Source organism: Cyprinus carpio, chromosome A22 (genome assembly GCF_018340385.1).
Source record: "Cyprinus carpio isolate SPL01 chromosome A22, ASM1834038v1, whole genome shotgun sequence".
NCBI classification, from domain to species: Eukaryota; Metazoa; Chordata; class Actinopteri; order Cypriniformes; family Cyprinidae; genus Cyprinus; species Cyprinus carpio.
Window position 1 is genome coordinate 14854248 of NC_056593.1, and position 19259 is coordinate 14873506.

A 19259-nucleotide genomic window follows, 5' to 3' on the forward strand; every position below is an offset into this window, starting at 1 on the left:
TTTAGCAAGAGCTTAGACATTGGGTGAAAGTAGAGAAAAGTACTGACAGATCAGGAAGTGGGAAGCAGTTGGGCTGACAGCCCGAGGTAGGCCGCTTTTACAGTGGGGTAAATACACTTCACCTGCATAAAAAACTCTAATATCAACTGTTAGCCACAGTTCTGACCTTCGCTTAGATTTCACTGGTACACTACAATCTAGGTCCATAACTTTGAGGTAAGAACCAAAGAGGGTGCAAAAAAATAACCCAGGTCAACCACAATACCACTCGTTTTTCGCCTGGAGTTTTACATTACTTGCTAGTTACGCCACATGACATTAGACATGTTATACTGTCATCAAATTAAATTTGTTAAAAAAAAAACAACATTAAAAAAAGAGACATTGTATTTTTATCTTGGATACTCTTATTTTGTCCTGATACGACAGTCGAGTAGGTAGGAATGTCTCAATAGTCTCTAAAACAATGAGGAATATTGAGGAAATATGGTTTGCTTCATCTAACTCTATGCAGGCTGATGTCAAACAGCATTTGGCCGTTCCTGGCCTGTCATGAATTATGGCATGGGAAAAAGTGCACTGAATCAAGGATTGTCAAACTTGCGGTTAACATACATTGCTTATTGGATAATTTATCAGATGGGAAAGGAGAAGAACAGCTAGAAAGAGAAAAACAACAAAAGTGAAGAAACTAAATAAATGCCAACATGGAACACAGCAGGAGAGTGTCTTACCATACCTTCCCACTGATTCACAAGCTCGGTGGGCCACAAATCTCAACAACAACATGCTGAACTACAGCCAAAACCACAAACGCATGTATGCACACAAACATATAGATCCAGACATTCCTGTAAACCCTGTTAAGCTTACAATCTGGTTCTGAGCCCAGAATTGGGCCCCCTGCTGAGCAACCAAAACAAACGCAGGGATATTTGGCCAAGATGACTGAATGACTCAGTTATGAAGGGGTTTTGTATTATCAAAACTTGTTTATGCTTGACATGTGAACCACTGGACACAATTGAAACTTGACATTATCTACCCAGGTAAATGTAGCTCATATACTGTACATAAGGTGGCCAAAACAACAGACGAGAATCAAAACAAGAATCTCCACTTTGATAAAATCCACTGATTCATTAAAAAATAAAAGAAATGAATGGGCTGATTTGAAAGTGAATAATGACTTATAGTGACAGCCATAAAATAATCCAAGCCTCACTCACCTCTTTTCCACTCTAGTTATATTTCACCATTGCTAATGGTGGTCTGAAACAAACTGTAGTATTTTGTCATTTTGAGAGATGGTGAACACATTGTTCGGATGAATTGACAGATAGATTAAAGATTTAAAGACTGTTGAAGCATCTCTGGACAAAACAGGCCTAAAACAGGCATCTCCAGCAATTATTCAATAATAACTGAGTTCACACGATGAGACAGAGGACATCAGGGCTTTAATGAGAAACATGCGCATCATAAAGTAACAGCATTGTAAGTGTCAAATTAAAATCATCTGCAACTTATGATCATCTGTGACGATTTTAAATTAACATAATGTAATACATACATACTCTGAATGAGACATTTTTTTTTTTTTTTTAGTATGAAGCTCATTTTCAGTTTTGTGGTTCATGTGGTTTTGATGTTAGAATGCTTTCTTAGTATTTTCTCAGTTTAATATGCAAAGACAATTACATGCAAACCAAGTATAAGCTGATTTCTTCTCTAAAGTTGCTCTCTTTTGTTTGATCCAACCAGCCTAGCATAGCAACACTTGCTCAGCCAATGACGTGTGTTTGAGGCTGTTTCATTGCAGATGATAGGAGTGTTTGGGGAAACCTGTTTGAAAACATTCCATGTCTTTAAAATTGCATTGGGCTCTAATGTACAAATTGCAAATTGACCTTTCAAATAATGTTTCAAATAAGTTTTATAATGATAAAACCATAATTAGTTGTAAATATCTGCTCAGATGTTACTAATATCTAAAAAAATACAATCATATGACCAGTCAAAATAACAGTCTTGTGACCTTGATCCAAGTCAGAATCATTAAAAAGACCTCTAAAAGAACCACCATACTGGCAGGAAATCCTCTGCCCTCTCATAAGCCGTCAAAATGTGTGCCAACACAAATCCCTCACACTTACAGAGACCAGTATTTATTTCACGAGCCGCACGTTTGACTGTCGAGCGTGACGCTAACGGGTCACTTACCAGCATCAGTTGAGATCACAGAGACACACGATAGCCAGGAATTCCCAGAACATTTTGCTCTCTTTCTGAAACACACGTAAGTTCAGGAGCAACGTAGGACACGGAAGCCCAATCACCTTTGCAGTAAATATTGAAGTTTTAACAAAACAGGCCGAAAGTGTGTTGTGAGTTGTTTTTGGAAACCTTTTGGCAATATGTACCCCAAAAGTGGTAAAAACCAGCAGACCAGAAAGGAGAACCCGGTGCTTTGTACTCAATTCCAGACATCCTGAGCAGGATTTAATGTTAAACAACTAGTTCATATACAGTAATTGCTATTCAGAAACAATCCTGAAAACTACAGGGCACAAATCTTGTGTGGCAGAAAAGGGAAAAGGTCTGTTATTTGTATATGCAATTTAACATCATACAGTTGTGTTTACCTGTTTGTTTAGCATCACATCTGTGATGAATGTATTTAAGAAGTCAATTGATATTAATATTTCCTTCACAGATGTTGACTGGAACAGAACGTTTTCGCCCTCTTGTGGTGGATGAGGGAATTACGAGTGTCACAGAGTGACATTGTGACCAGGGTCAATTAACCATTTTAGCATTTAAACACACATGACTGAACAGGTCAGAACCGCTATGACGATGGCAATGAGGTCATTGTCTACAAAGGAAGAGAAAACGCCTTAATGTGTGGACTACCAGCTATAAATAGTGAATTATGAGTTGTAGAGAACTGTTTTATTTAAATGCTGAACCGTAGGATCGAGTAATATTCCAACTTGTGTCTCTGTGAGGACAGAAAATAATAACCAGAGTGGTCTGGCACCTGCTCCAAAACCTTGTCACTTGCTAATAACAAGAATTGGGAATAGCTTCACCATGTTTTTTACTAGCATAGATGATTTGCATTTGGTATTGTAATTATGAATTTCTGTAGAACAGGGATATAATAAGGTCACCTCTTGTTTTGAATTTCTGTGGTCAGATGAGCTCTGATCTAGTATCATGCCTTCAAGCGAATCTAACAGGTTTGGCAGCTTTACTTAGGTAAATAAGAACATGTTGCAGGGCTAAACGATAACTGTTAAATGTTTGACAGATTCTGGATTTCTCTGGACCTACTGTTTTTATTTATTTACTTGTTTGTTTGTTTGTTTTAGCTTGTCTTTCCTCAATGCACAACTGAATAGTGTCAGACCCTGATTTGAATCAAAGCAGAACAAAAAGAGGAAATAAATATCCAATATACAGATATGTATTCAATGCATACTACAATGAACTACAGTTTATGTATCTTCTAGGTATCACAAATTATTTTTTATTTATTTTTTATTTTTTTGTAAATAGTTCCCCCTGGTGGAGAAGCTCTCCTTACTTGGCTTTAGAGGTCTGGGCCCGTATTATACAGAAAATCTTCCATGACCCCATGCATTTAAAATCACCACTAAACAGATAACACAGGAATCTGGATTTCTGAGTCATTCATTTCAAGAAATCAATTTTAATTTGGTAAAGAAATGTATAAATATAAGATCTCAAAAATAAATTCAGACCCAACATTCCACGTCATTTCATCAATGTTTAATATATGACAACAGTCAATTAGTAAAAAAGCAATAAGCCAAACTCTTAAGATTGGTGTGTTTACAGTACATTTATGTTATTTTACAACAGAGTACATCAATCAGACATGGCAAAAACTGCAGGCTGACAATGTGCTTACTGTGCCAAACTTTAGTTGTCATGCTTTGTTTAGACGGGCAGCAAAAATTGGACTGGCATATCCACATCAAATAATTTTAGTTTCTTATGTATGAACAGCAAATAAATCAAAATAAAACCAGGTGCAATGTGTGTCACAATCAGATCAGATTTCAAGCAGTTTTTATCATCGTTTGGGAAGCTGCACATTTTTGTATATGCTCGAAAGCAATAGTTAACCCCAAAATGAAAATGTGTTGCAAGATGTACTTAGGCCATCCAAGATGTAGATGAGTTTATTTTTGGAACAGATCATTGGAACTGATTTGAATAAATTTGGCATTGGAGTCCAAACAGCTGATAAAAACATCACAGTAATCCACACGTAATTCACACCACTCCAGTACATCAATTAACGTCTTGTGGAGCGAAAAGCTTTGTGTTTGTAAAAAAAAAAAAAAAAAAAACTTATCAATCATTAAGATGTTTTAACTTCAAACTATTGTTTCCATCTAAAATATGAGTCTTCTATTATCAAAAGTCATCTTGTCTGAATTAGGAGAGAAATATGCACAGATTAAGCCCCATTTACAAGCCAAAAAAAAAAAAAGTCCAAAACATTCTAAATAAACATTCCAGCGGATTTTGATGTGAGAGGACAACAGGGATGGACTTTTTCACCAGAGGAACCATTATTATCGATGATGAACTCGTATTTTGTTCAGAAGCAACAGCTTAGAGTTAAAGCGCGTTAATGATTTTTTTCGCTTCTTGAAAACATGCATCTTTTCACTTTACAAGATGTTAACTGATGGACTGGAGTGGTGTGGATTACTTGTGGATTATTGTGATGTTTCTGTCAGCTGTTTGAACTCTCATTCTGATGGCACCCATTTAACTGCAGAGGATCCATTGGCGATCAAGTGATGTAAAGGTAAATTTCTCTAAATCTGTTTCCATGAAGAAAACTCATCTACATCTTGGATGACCTGAGGGTGAGTACATTTTCAGCAAAAAAATTATTTTTAGATGAACTATTCCTTTTACTATGTGACATTCATTAGTAATGAATAGTGCTAATACTTTTGGAATAAGCAGGTCATATTGCATAACCGGAGAAATGTGTCGACAATTAGTCCTAAAGAGTGAAAGTTAAAACCAAATCAAATATGTTATTCCTCCTTGTCTCCATTCATTTAATGAGCCTTCACTGCATGATGTATATCACTGCTAAAGTGAAGACCACATTCTCACCAACAATCTACGCCGGATCTAAAGAAGAGTTTTGACAAGGAAAAGATGGTTTGTATATTGTACTGGTTTAGATATTGTGATATTGTGATATATGTATTATTACCTTTGATGGCCTGTCAGGGTGAGTCACCATCTGTGGATTTGTAGCTATCGTTGCTTTCTGGTATCTTATTTTTCCATAAAAAAAAAGATTTCTTGTGAAAGCCTATTTCTGGTGCATGCAGATAGTTAAGAATAGCTGGATTTGAGTTTAGAAAAGGCCTCAGAGCAAATAAGATGAATATCTGAACACCCTTTGGAAATGAAAAAGAAAAAAAAAAATCTTTTAATGGATACTGAAGCATTGACAATCCATTATAAGCTATTTGTGAATGTTTGTGCAATTAACCCACCTGTGTTGTGTTTAATAGACAGAAAACCACACTGAGAATAAATTTGAGATTTTTTTCTTGGGTGATCATTAAAATGTAACCTGTGACCCAAGACAAGCCGAGCATCACTGCCAGAGAAAAACTACTCATCATCTTCTTCTTCAGAGAAGTTTTACCTGATCTAAACAGCAACAGTGTGTTACTGGTGAAATATTTTCTCATAAATCTGGTGGATAACTGATGTTTTCTGGCCCCAAAGTAAACACACCTGTTTAAGTTAGGGTTGGTCCTGCAGATTTTGTAGGAGAAGTGCAGCAGTATTGCTGTGTTTGAGATCAGCATGAGCAGTAAAGGGAGCACGAATCCCCAAAACATGGGTTTCTTTATACTGAACTTTTGATTGTGGTCCACTGAAGCCAGCCAGCAACTGCAGAAAAGAAAAATGACAACCAAACCAACATTTCCAAAATCAATGTAATGATATTAAATAAAATAAATAAAGTAGAGAAGTTCATGTTTAAGTGAGGTTAAAAGTTAAAAAAAATATTTGTTACTTACAACTCTTCTTGTCGATAACCTAAAGGCTCCTCCACATGGTAAGTGGAACCCAATGAGATACCAACAATGACAGCAGGCAAACCTAAACAGGAAAAGCTTTATAGACACTGATGGCATTGCATATTGGAGACATTTATGGCTTCACAATATGGTAATACAAACAGAAGACAATACATTTAAACCCTTACAACTTTAAGAAGTTGGTAATAAATTAAACAATACATCAGTTTTGTGCACATTCAATGTCTCCTACCCCATCCGACAGCCATGGCGACCAGTGGAAACCATGAAGGTGTTCCAGACACTGAGTTTTTGAAGAGCAGGAACACATTAATGCCGTACAGAGTGTTCCAAGTGAACGTAAGCAACAGGAAGTACTGAAGCAGAGCTGTAAATGCCGTACAGGGTCCCTGATCTGAGTACTTGTGGTGATCAGACTCAGGAACTATATTCTCGCCAGACATCTTTGCTACATTCACATGTTCGACAGGGTTGTTTATGCCGAAGAGGAAGAGAAGGTAGAAAACCGTCATGCTTATGCAGACATTCACTACTAGCAGAGTAGGGCTGCCTCCTCTTGACTTCCTGTGACATGTGTATGAATATTAAAAAACTGCTTCACCACTGCAAAAAAGCCCTTCCTGTCAGTAGCTGTCTATGCTTAACAGTGTAAACTATAAACTTTCACCTGGTTATGATTTGGTACAATGCTGTGACAGACAGTCCCACCACAGACAGAGCACAGCCGGTGATGCTGATCCAGTGCAAGGCTTCAGAATATTGATAGTTGACATCAAATGCCTGCAGAAAAAAAATCAATAAATAAATAAAAACGGCAGCTCCATGAAATTCTAGTGGCAATGGACTTTAATTCACTGCATCATAGACGTGAGGCTATATCTTTAAAACACTTTAGCATATTCAGGCCAAACTTGATGTGTTATGGCAACCATGATCTGAGGTTGCCTGCACTGTTTCAGCACAGTGCCACCTAGTGGTCAAGAGATATGAAAAATGGCTATTTTTGCTTATGAGTCGTCCATTTAGAATTTTGACAAAAAATGCTATATTTTATGAATGCATTGGCATATCGTTACGAAGCTTGGTATGTGTCTTCAGCACCATGCCCTGAAGGACCACTCTTGTGGTCAAAAATTATAATCAAGGTTCAAAAAATTTTAATAATGTTAGATAGATAAAATGTTAATAACGTTAGATAGAGAAAATTTTAAAATGTTCTTCACTATAAGAAAAAAAAAATCCTTTTTAAAAACTTTGCAATGAAAGGTTCTTTGGGGAACTTAAAACAGATCTTCTAAAGCATCACTTAAAAAAAAAAAAAAGAAGAAGAAAAAAAAAACCTTTCGGAACATTTACTTTTTAAGACTGTACTGATCCATATAATTCCAACATAAATGACATTTACATCCTTTTGCAAATATACCTTACCATTAAAATGGCAAAGTTTGCATTTTCATTTGCATTTCCATTTCTATTTTTTACAGGTTTACATCTGCAAACTGCAGGTCCAGAGGGGCTCGTAATTTTGGTGCAGCCTTCTGTGCTCCAGTCATTTTTAGTGTAACTCCAAAACACACATGCAAAGTCATTGAGGGATAAAGTGGAAACGGCCTGAAAGTACAATAATGTATTAATTCATAACCACATAACTGTGCCTACTTCTTCTTAAGTGTTTGAGGAATGTTGCAGTATAGTTCTGTCGTGACAACTCTCTGAGAATTTAACATGGTAATAAACAAGTTAATGTGTTTGGTCTTGGCAGAATAGATCTGCTATGCTGCAGCTGCTTTGACAGAGCAAGTACTGAGACTTGCTACTCCCGGTACATCCACAGACATGCTGCTGTGAGCATACTGCTACTGCACATATAACATATATGAAATAACCCACATATATAAAATACGTGAAATCAACCAATAGCAGATCTATACAGGTGGAGCTGGGGAAGGTGGAGGATCTCTGAAGCAGGGCCGGCCTGTGGCATAGGCGACATAGGCAGTTGGCTAGGGCGCTGCACGAAATATTTTTTTGGTCGGAAGTGCACCCTCTTGTGACCATTGTGTGCTCCTACACCCATATATTAAGCAAAATAATTTCTGACAGTTACCATAATTTTAGTACTGATTGATCATCGAACTGATTAAAATAATGTTAGAATAAAATAAAATAGACATAAATGAAAAATCATAAGATTTGACAACATGTCATATTCGACTAATTAAAACACTTTCTGTGTCATGCCGTAATTATAATACATCATCATAACGAATTATTTATGCATGGTGCACGCAGTTAAACTATTTTTGCCATTTAAGGTGCTCTTAAAATATAATTTCTAAACAAGCCCGGATTGGAATCCCAGTGGGCCGGTCTGTATTTTTGGCCGTGAGGGCCGGTGTTGTCATGCCACTGGATTGAAATAAGGATGCTGTCTGCTTGCACTCATAGCAGCCCCACTCTATATATTTATTATTTTCTCGCAGCTAGGGGTGTCGCGAAATACCAGTATTGATGATTACCGTGATATTCAAAGCAACAATTATCTATATTGTGGTAATTTAGTGTGTGACGATATACCACAACGCCATTAATATTTATTCATCATACTGTTGAACTTGACAGTATTTTCTGTTGTTATTTCATAGGAGCTTCAAAGAAGACAGAGAAAGCCAGAGTCTTGTGCCCTGCATTTATCAGTATCCTTATGTTTGTTGGGTAAAAAAAAAAAAAAAACACTCAATAAACAAAGTAAAAATAATTTAACTAATATCTTGTCCCACCAAGGTTTCTATAGATATCACGATATATCGATATCGTGAATTCTTATGGCCACAATAACCGTGATATGAAAATCTAATCTTGTGACAGCCCTACTTGCAGCCCATATTATTATTTTCACTAGACCATATTAATAACAAATTCTCAATTGAAAATAAATCATTCTTTTTGCACAAATCATTGTTTTATTTGTGGACTAGCTGGTTGGGGAAGGCTTTAAGACCAAGCGGAATCCTCTGCTGGCTGCTCACGCTTCACGGCGAGCGGCACTTCCCTTACCATCTGCGTTTTGATTTTGCCAAATCAGTTTGGGTAAATGCAAACAACTTATTGATCATGAGCCCAACATCCAGAAAGGCAGGAAATCATTTTTTTTTTATTTTTTTTTGCATTCAGTCTGTTTTTTTATTTTTTATTATTCAATCTATCTGAGGGAAGAAGTCTTTCATTGTAAGGTAATGCTGTTAAATAGAGAGAGAGAGAGAGAGAGAGAGAGAAACTTCTAGCGTATTCTTAATTGGACCTTATTGTTGAAGTACAAATCCAAGCACCAGAAGCACCCCACACTCACACTCTCTTAAGTTTTCTTTAATTGAAAAATATGCATTTTCATTCATCTAAAATCTCGACTAGGGCACCAATGACCTGGGCCAGCCCTGCTCTGAAGCCCCCTGCAACTGCTACAGCAAGCACTAGCCAAGTATTTGAATGTTGATCAGCAAGCTCATTGGATAGTCTAGAGTTTAGAGTTTCTAGAGTTTCATGACAGAACTTTGTATTTCTATGGCTTCCTACCAATAGTAAGGCCTGAAAATTTTGGTGAAATGTGACGGGGGGTATTGAGTACTTTAGAATTTCACTAAAATTAAGCACAGAGGGAAGTGTGATGTTGAACTAGCTGCTCACCGTTGGTGTGACTGTAAACATAACCTCAAACTTAAGATTTTCTTGAATATTAGCAGACATCACTTTTCTCTCGGTATCCAGAGAAGGTTGAAAGCTTTTTGACCGGAAGAACTGGTCATTATTGTAGAGGACAAACCCAACAACTTCATTAGAATCTACAGAAAGAGTGAGATATGGTTACTATTAAAATAATACAATTCTCACCAAATCATTTAATGTGGAAAAATCACAAAATACAAGTTGTGGAAAAGTATAGAGTTGAGTCTAAATCCAGTTTTACCTTCAGTTAATGTGATATTAATTTGAAGATCAACATTATCTTTGAAAATCTCAGCATGTCCTGTATTCAGTTTTATTCTGTCAGGCAAAAAGAAATCACTCTGCCCTGGAGAAATTAGAAATAAAGATAAATATGACTGTTAGAAGCAAGCTAACTGTCCAAAACAATATTTACATTATAGTGGCATAATAATAATAATAATAATAATAATAATAAATATTATTACGATTAAAATGTTATACCATATAAATATTCTAAATTACACCATCATTATAAAAGTAATTGGTATTATTATTACTATTATTATTAGTGGCCAAGCACTGAAGGTAGGCACCTATTGCTCTGGAAGTCTATGGTAGCCCATAGAACCATATGGTAAATACATCAACCAAATTTAGAGTCTCTAACTCTACCGCCATCACTTGTCCAAAGTTGCACTCACATTCATGCTGATAACTTTTTAACCATATGGGCTAGAAACGAAATTATTTTTCCCCCAGATTCCTTGGCTCATGCCGATTCAAATGAGTTCCTATGATGTTATTTTCCATCATAAAAACTCTTTCGAACTCCCCCTAGACCCTTTGTCAGATTTTCAGGCCATGTTGACAAAAAAAGAAAAAACAAAACAAAACATGGAAATCAAGTTGATTAGACGTTTCAAAATAACGTGCAAACAAATTTGTTGAAGAGCACGCCAAAGTGGATGTGAGGCTATATCTTCACAAAACTTTAGCTTATTCAGACCATACTTGGTGTGTTATGACAACAATGATCTGTTTACCTGCACAGTTTCAGCACAGTGCCACCTAGTGGTCAGGAGACCTGAAACGTGGCTTTTATTGTCTATTATTTATTTATTTTTTGCTTATGACTTATAAATGGTTTGACCAAATATCATTTGGAGCAGCATGCAGAGTCGAATGGTACTATTTTTATTTATTTATTTATTTATTTATTTTTTTTAGGCATCGGCCTAGAATTTAGAATTTTGACCAAAAAAAAAAGTGATATTTTATGACTGCATTGGCATATTGTTACAAAACTTGGTATGTGTCTTCGGCACCTTGCCCTGAGGGTACTCAAAACTTTTTGTGGCAGCACCACCTTGTGGTCAAAAATTTTAATGAAATATCAAAAAATGCTAATTTTTTTTTAAGAATTTTGCCTGTTGTCATGAGTCTTGTCATTACAGATATCTTGTATTATGCCAAGAACATTGGTACTGGTTATGCCATAATCATTCAAACTTCCTGTCCACCATTTTGATTTATGTTGAAAACCTAGACCTCTAGTCCTATTTTCACCAGATTTGGTTTAGATCATCTTCAGACCATGCAGGCAAAAAAACAAAACCCAAACAAAAAAAAACCAACAAACATGGAATTCAAGTTGATAGATGAAATTGATTTCATCTACCGCATCAACAAATTTGATGGCATGATGTAAAACCTGAAATGAAGATTGCTGTATTTACTCAGTGTATTGAGATTAAACAAGAACTGTGTCCACCTTAACTTCAGGCTGCAAAGCAACAAAATGTGATTATTTTAAAAGGGTGTGATTCTTTTCTATTCTCACTGTATATATATGCATGCGTGTGTGTGTGTGTGTGTGTGTGTGTGTGTGTGTGTGTATATATATATATATATATATATATATAAACATTAATATTCTGTATAATAAATGTGTTACCACACCTCATACCCTTAATTAAACTTTAAACACATTAAATAAAACCTGTAATTAATTGTACAAATAATATATTATACCCTTAGTTACAGCATTATAAAATGTATTATTATTATTATTATATATATATATATATATATATATATATATTTATATATGACATTATATATAATATAACATTATAAACATTAATATATGAACAAAAAATAACAAGTAGACAGTGTCTTGCTATATTTTTAACCCAAAAATGTACATGAATTGAAACAAATAAATAAATACATTACATACCTTATAGTATAGCTTCACACCTTATATACATAATTAAAATAACCTTTTCATATTCAACATATTGCCTAATTTTATTTTAGACTTTTAGTTTCTTCCTATTTTTCTTGAGAGTTCTCATTATACATGTACATTCAAACTTAAATGAGCACACACTTGCCTTTTAAGGAGGTTAATTGAACATTTTGGATTGGAGTTTGCATCTTCAGCGACTGCACTGCCACATTCGGTTGCACCAACAATGAATTTGAGTTCTCACGCAGAGAGAGATTCTGTAGAGTCTGTGTTAGTCTGAACAAACACAATCTAAAGTCAGACAGCAATTCAAAATGTGAATGCTTATGAATTTTGCATTTAAGATGTTACTGTATGTCAGTGGCAGTATAGCGAGTGTGAAATGTTTAGTTACTCAGAAATTGCATCATGGTCAACAGAAGTGTACATCTCATGACTTGCGTTCAGGAGCTGACTGATTGTAGCGACTGCTGATACGGCAATATCCTGCACAATGAAGAAGAAAAGTTTCTTAAGACAACTCTGGAAATGGATACAGTATTATAAAAACATTACAGACATACTTGGTTTTGTAAGGAAGATGAGCATGATATCTCACTGTGGGTGCTGTGCAGACAATAAAAGTGTCTGTGCGGTTACATAAACAGAATCAAAAATTGGACCCATGCAGTAGATTATGTATAATGTTCTGTGGTGTACCTGGAGTAGTCAAATACACTACATGTAGAAATAACAACATGCAAATTATGAACAAAAAGATATGTAATTCATGCAAACAGAGAAAGAAAGTGAAAGAAAAAAGACATGAACAAGTAATAATAATAATAATAATTGTCTTATAATAAAATAATAATAAACATTGTCTTGCTAGTGTTAGCCTGAATTGACATTTAAAAATAATAATAAGAATAATCTGAATAATACAATTAATTTATAATACCTTACATCAGGGATCTCCAACCCTGCTCCTGGAGAGCTACTGTCCTACAGATTTCAGCTCCAACCCCAAACAAACACACCTGAAGCAGCTAATCAAGGTGTTCAGGGCTACTTGATAATTGCAGACAGGTGTGTTGGAGCAGGCTTGGAACTGAAGTCTGCAGGACGGTAGCTCTCCAGGAGCAGGGTTGGAGATCCTTGACTTACATAATACCTATAATTACACATTCAGCATTATAACATTTATTGTCATTAATACAAATAATATATAGTACATTATATAATATTATATTATAATATTGTCAGTTATACATTAAAGACAATGGCTTTATACACAGTATGAATAGAGAAAATGGGGAAATGTCCCTCATGACAGTAGATTTTAAATTGTAAATTTGGTTTAAGGCTTATTAAGTACCATATTTTGTGTTTTTAGTTGGTCAGAAAGCAGCTTGTTGGTTATTTTTGCTGCATTTGTGATGTTGTGAGGTGTTAGCCGTTCTGGTATGGATGTGAGGATCTGGGTGCTGGCGGCTAAGTTCTGTTTTTGTTCAGGAGTAGCTCCAGAAAGCTTCATTAAAAAAAAAAAAAAAAAAAAAAAATCAACTTTGGAATCAGACCTTTTCTGTTTTCATCTGAGCAAAATTCATGTATGTTTTATAGGACTATATATTACAATTATTATTATACATTGATTACTTACATCTGCATTAATGGTGTCCAGGGTCAAACTACAATCTACAGTGTTTGGAGAATCAAATGAGTGACTCGTTTTATTACAGAGGGCCGAAGCCTGGGGGATGCCAGCTTAAAAAAATAAATTAAAAAAAGAAAAAAAATTAGCGTGTGTATGTTAAATAAAGAGATACTTAAAGTACATTCATACATTGAGTGTGTATTGTAAACACAGAAAGGTACAGTAATAGACTTAAGTACCATTTGTTGTTTCTGGTGGACATCGCTCTACGGAGGAAGCAAACTGTCCTAAGACAGTTTTTGGAAAGGTGAATTGTTTTAGGTTTTGTCCAGGGCAGAAATTTGCTGTAAAAAAGTAGATAAATTAATTAATTAAATTAAATTAAAATACAAGACTGTTAAAAATCTTGAATGCTATTACAAGATTATTCAGTCTATATATCATGCAATATTTTCAATGGGTTTTACAAATGCTGCAGGAGGCTCCGGTCCAATCATCGAGGCAGAGGCAGATCCCGTTTTGTAAAGTACCCATGTTTTCACACACCACAGTTGGATTGGTGATGTTGTTTGGTCTTAGGGTGCTGCTGGAATAGTTTTGACACCAGGTCTGATCAAAAATAGCTGTTTACAGAGACAAAACATCAGACAAAAGTATCAAACTGTGACCACTTGCCTTTAGTCTTGCTAAATCTGGTCCAGCTTACCAAGTTATTCTTATATTAATACTGTACATCCTTTATATTCATTCACATCATTCAAAATATTCCTTTTGCCTTGGTGAATAAGCAGAAGGTAAAGGCTGCTTCACGACCAATTTGAAAGTTCCATGCGACTGCCACTAAACAGTAAATTTCAACAATCAAACGCAAATGTCAGAGATAATGGAAATGTGGCTTTAGACAAGAAGAATCAGTCTGACTAATTCCAGGTTAGTAATATGCATTGCTAAGAACTTCATTTGCACAACTTTAAATGCGATTTTCTCAATATTTAGATTTTTTTGCAGCCTCAGATTCCGGATTTTCTCAAATAGTTGTATCTCAGCCAAATATTGTCAGATGCTAATAAACCAAACATCAAAATTGACACTTAAGACTGGTTTTGTGGTCCAGGGTCATTATGGTAAGACAATTAGAATCATGTTGTTGTTGTTGTACATGCATCATTGTCTGTATATTTTCATTGTTAAAAAGATTTATGCATCATAACAAACATATATGCTGCAATTAAAATTACAATGTATTAAGTTGTTCACAGTTGTCTATTTAAGTAGATTTGCAGTTTTATACATTTTAATTTTACTGACAAGTGGACAATTATATGTTTACATGAACTTCAGCTTTAAGTTTAAGACATATTTAATGAGATGACTGACCCTGGTTAATTACAAAGGCTGTCTATTCTCAGGGATATCAGTGTTGTTAGGCCTAGCATCATATTAGACTCAGGCTGCAGTTTTTCAGTTTTCAAGTAGGAGAGGGAGGAGAATGCACTTTTTATTATCGGGTGTTTTGGTGTAAAGGCTCATCATGGCCTTTGTTGCCAGCTGGGGAAAGTCTTTCTGGCAAGGGATCCAGAACTGGATCATATAGGTTTCTGTATGTACTGTCAGTGCTTAAATCAACAAGTTGATCCTGCTCTGTCACTGTTAAATTTGATCCATCCGATGTATTGTCTTTAAATGGAAACTGTATCCATGTCTTGTCCTTTCGCCAGGACTCAGCTTCAGAAAAGTTCCAAATTGCCCCTCGAGTCTCTAAGTGTGCAACAATTAAATGTGTCACTTGTGGCGAGAGCACAGCGCAATTACCCAGCTTTCTCCATCTTTTCATTTTCTTCAGTAAACCATACATCTTGTCATACAACTGAATGGCATGTGCATCATGGCCCTACATAGAAGTGTTAAGTCTGTTTAGCTCAGAGAAAACAAATATGCAAATTTAGTGAGCCATGTATTGTCATTGAACTCTGCAGTCAGCTCTGCACAATGTTTAAGTAGACACTTGTGAATAGATGCGTGTAATTCAAACACATGCAACAATACTGATCCACAAGAAAGCCAATAGACCTCAGAATGATAGCAGCGTTGTGTGTTCTTCTCCTGCTGCAGCACACAGAGAAGCGAAAAGGCATATTTGCAAAGCGCTACTCTTAATAAAATTAACAGCTTTTACAACAGAATCCATAATGTTTCGCAGCCAGAGACTCTCTATGTAACATGCAGTGAGTCCACAGCACATTTGGGTCTACTTGTTTGGCAAGCGCAATTAGTCCACTTTTTAATCCGGCCATAGATCTCGCGCCATCAGTACACAGCGCAATAAATTTTGCCCAGGGTATGTCATGCTATTGGAAAAACTCATCAATTGCTTTGGAAATTTCAGAGCTTGTGGTGCATTCAGGGCAGCCACAAACAAAAATTATTGCTGCATTTTATTTCCATTTGCAAAGCGTACAAATGCCAAAGATCATTTGTGACATCTGTCTCATCCAGCTGTAACGCAAAGGTTTCTGCCAGCTTCAGTTTGCCCTTACATCAGATGCCATTTCTTTAATCTGCCGAGCAATGGTTGTATCCGACAACAGAATGGTTTTCAGTTAATTTACACACTTGTCATTCCCAAACATTGTTTTGCACTTATCAATGGCTGAAGGCAAAATCAGATTGTCTGCTATTTGATATGTGTTTTTTTTACACTGAGCAATTTGTTTGCCCCTGTGTTTAAAGCTGTGTGTGTCAGTCTGGCGTTTGTCAGTTGTTGTGGATGTTACCCCGTTTTCCTTTGTGGTTTCTTTGTGCCTTATTTTCCCTGCTTGGTTTTGTTTGGACTGATTACCTGTGTTTTGACGCCTGTGTTTTGAATTGGGCTGTTGGATTACCCTTTGAATAAACTGCTGCATTTGAATCCGCTCCCTTGCCTGCTCTTTGCAAGCCCAGTATCCAAATGTAACAGTCCTATAGTAATGGTCCCCTAAACATTCCCAGAATGTCCTGAATTCTGAAGGTCCGCTAAATAACTTTCTCCGATGCTTAAAAGAACTCAGAACTTTGTGGAACAATCTGGGAACATTACTAGGCGACATCCTTGACTCTAGTGGGGACATTCTGAGAATGTTCTGGGATAAAATGTTTCTCTGCATTTTATTTGGCTACAAGGTATATCTGGATGCCTTTGTCCATATAAGGGATTTTCTGGAACGTCATAAGTTCTAGTACTTCTGTGAGTCTCACTTGTGGCATTTCTGCCCTCCGGCTACTAGTATGCAAAAAACAAACATTGCATTATGTGTGTACTCACTAATACTCACAACACCCTACTTTGGGAAAAAATGGGAAAAAATAACACTTTTCTCTAAAGTAGTTGGAAGTAAACATCCATATCCATACTTTTTTTTTTTCTTCTCCAGAGCAGATATATATATATATATATAAAAAAAATCTGTCAACTTAGTTTTTTTTTCTGCTTGTGTTCTACATGGTGGTTGTTCAGTCTGGATACATTGATTAGCTAACAATATTTTAATTTTAATTTCTTCTGTATTAATGTCCTAATATGATGTGAGGTCCCAGCGTGACATTAAAACAGGTAGTAATAATAGCTAGTTTTTACTTAAGTACATGTCAGAGCCCATACATGAAAAAGTGTAGTCAGTGCTTCAACTTTTACCAGAGTCTTTTGAAATCTGAGTATCTGTACTTCTACTTGAGTGAAGGATGTGTGTTCTTTTGCCATCCCTGACTTTATCACGTTTTCCCTTTAATATTGTGAATGACTCACATACTGTCAAAGTTTGCTCCATTTGGACGTCATACTGTTTTTACTAAAAACAAATGGAAGAGATACAACATGAAGGTGACTGTGCATGGGAAATGTTTTAGTCAAATTAGTATGTCTGATGTATCTACTTAACAAGACAATGAAGATGTGACATGCAGTGGGTACACAGAACTGTGATATGCAAACATATGGAAATGAACCAAGAAAACGAGCAAACAAACATCATAGTTGTGTGTTGTTCCAACAGAGTAAATAGAGAAACATAATATTGTCTTGCTGTCCTTTACAAACTCGGATAAAGCACCAAAACTATACATTATTAAAAAGAAACAATAATTTAACCATTTTAAATAATAATAATAATAATAATAATAATAACAACATGGCATTATTGTTAAAAATATATTCATTATTAATGAATTATAATTAATATAGTGGAAAATACTTTTTTTATTATTGTTAATTTTTGTTAATCATTAATAACAACAACTGCAAAAACTGTTTTTCAATATGTAATATTTAAGCATTAACTGTATCTGTAATTAACTAATATAACAATTGTAACCATCTTAAAAGTGAACCTTACCTGAGGAAATTGTTAAAAGCAGAAAGTACTCCATTTTACACATATAGGATACAACAAATATAAAACTACTACTAATATGAACACCTCTTATTACTGTCTGGTTTATAAAGCAGAGTCAGGGGTGGATCATTGCTAGAGTGGGAAGTCCATCCATCATGGATCTATTTTCAAGGAAACAGACATCACATACAGCTAAATGAGGAACTAAAGAGAGAGAGACTTAGAGAGAGAGAGAGAGAACAGCGAAGCCTTCATGTCAGAAGCACCTTCAAAGCTTAAATGCAATGCAATGCAAAAAAAAAAAAAAAAAAAAATTTTATATTACATTGTTTGCATGTGCAGCAGAATGATCAAACACATGGTCCAAACAAATTGTGTTAACTCTTCTGAAGTCAAAAACTCAGAATATATATACTCCTCTGGAACAAATTAAGGGGATTTTCCCTACATGTATGGCAGCCATTCCATTCCAGTGTCTGTTGAATTACAACACAAGCGCACCTCATTCTGCTTAATGAAGTACTGATTAGGTGATCACCTCAACCAAATCTTATTTAACAAGGAAAAGTATAAAAACCACTGCTGTGCTCATCACTATCCTCTTGCAATTGGACCATCTGGATGGCAAAAGCAGTGCTAGTAGTACATCAAAAGTAATCGGAATCAATTACTTACTATTGATCATGCCAAAACAGTTGAAAACAAATGTTTTGAGTGAAGAAAAGAAGAAAAACCATAAGGATTTGACCGTAGAGGACTGGAGTAAGGTCATCTTCCCTGATGAGTCCAATTTTCAGCTTTGCCCAACATCTGCAACCTGCAAGCCACAGTATCTTGTGTTTTTTATTTATTTATTTATTTTATTATTATAAAGAATTTAATTGTTTTTTAATATAATTTATTGGTAAGTAACAGAGCACTGTAAAAAATGTTTTCTCAGGTAACTTAAAATGTGCATCATTTAGTTACATCAAGGGTCAAATCAAATAGCACATTAAAATTAAAAGTTACACACTTTTATGTCTATATGCAGTACAGGTCTGGAACAAAGAATGTTTTTCTTTGAGGCTGAATTGTCCACCCAAAGGAAGAAAGCAAGAAAAAAAAAATAGAGGGAACATTGATCTCGGGTGTTTCAGCAAGGCTGGAATTTTTGCACCAGAAGTGGCATAAAGTCA

The 19259-nt window shown here is 35.5% G+C and overlaps 2 protein-coding genes and 1 long non-coding RNA gene across 3 annotated transcripts; all 3 read right to left on the reverse strand.

The window, feature by feature from the left end:
* Window positions 1-4852: 4852 nt before the first annotated feature.
* On the reverse strand, window positions 4853-7122 carry LOC109047002 (adhesion G-protein coupled receptor G7-like). Its single transcript, XM_042712489.1, has 7 exons — window positions 6790-7122; window positions 6355-6686; window positions 6102-6183; window positions 5812-5970; window positions 5565-5724; window positions 5276-5465; window positions 4853-5190 (listed from the first exon to the last, which is right to left on the reverse strand). The coding sequence occupies exons 2-6, from the start codon at window positions 6632-6634 to the stop codon at window positions 5289-5291; spliced, it is 858 nt and encodes a 285-aa protein (XP_042568423.1). The 5' UTR covers window positions 6635-6686; window positions 6790-7122; the 3' UTR covers window positions 4853-5190; window positions 5276-5288.
* A 450-nt stretch (window positions 7123-7572) lies between these two features.
* On the reverse strand, window positions 7573-11412 carry LOC122135041. Its single transcript, XR_006153281.1, has 3 exons — window positions 10087-11412; window positions 9807-9961; window positions 7573-7733 (listed from the first exon to the last, which is right to left on the reverse strand). It is a non-coding gene; the product is annotated as an uncharacterized LOC122135041 (long non-coding RNA).
* Window positions 11413-12203: 791 nt separating this feature from the next.
* On the reverse strand, window positions 12204-18218 carry LOC109047001 (adhesion G-protein coupled receptor G7-like). Its single transcript, XM_019064752.2, has 7 exons — window positions 18082-18218; window positions 14182-14337; window positions 13954-14058; window positions 13721-13824; window positions 13436-13588; window positions 12473-12564; window positions 12204-12354 (listed from the first exon to the last, which is right to left on the reverse strand). The coding sequence occupies exons 1-7, from the start codon at window positions 18122-18124 to the stop codon at window positions 12204-12206; spliced, it is 804 nt and encodes a 267-aa protein (XP_018920297.1). The 5' UTR covers window positions 18125-18218.
* Between the last annotated feature and the right edge of the window lie 1041 nt (window positions 18219-19259).

Excerpts from the sequence above, each read along its gene's own strand:
- LOC109047002 (XM_042712489.1), bottom strand. The coding sequence starts at position 6,634 with ATGACGGTTTTCTACCTTCTCTTCCTCTTCGGCATAAACAACCCTGTC. Across the intron at positions 6,184-6,354 it reads CGCCATGGCTGTCGGATGGG|GTTTGCCTGCTGTCATTGTT; the intron begins GTAGGAGACATT and ends TTTCCTGTTTAG. Across the intron at positions 5,971-6,101 it reads GGTTATCGACAAGAAGAGTT|TTGCTGGCTGGCTTCAGTGG; the intron begins GTAAGTAACAAA and ends TCTTTTCTGCAG.
- LOC109047001 (XM_019064752.2), bottom strand. The coding sequence starts at position 18,124 with ATGTGTAAAATGGAGTACTTTCTGCTTTTAACAATTTCCTCAG. Across the intron at positions 14,059-14,181 it reads CGGAGCCTCCTGCAGCATTT|CAAATTTCTGCCCTGGACAA; the intron begins GTAAAACCCATT and ends ACTTTTTTACAG. Across the intron at positions 12,355-12,472 it reads GACCATGATGCAATTTCTGA|ACTAACACAGACTCTACAGA; the intron begins GTAACTAAACAT and ends GTGTTTGTTCAG.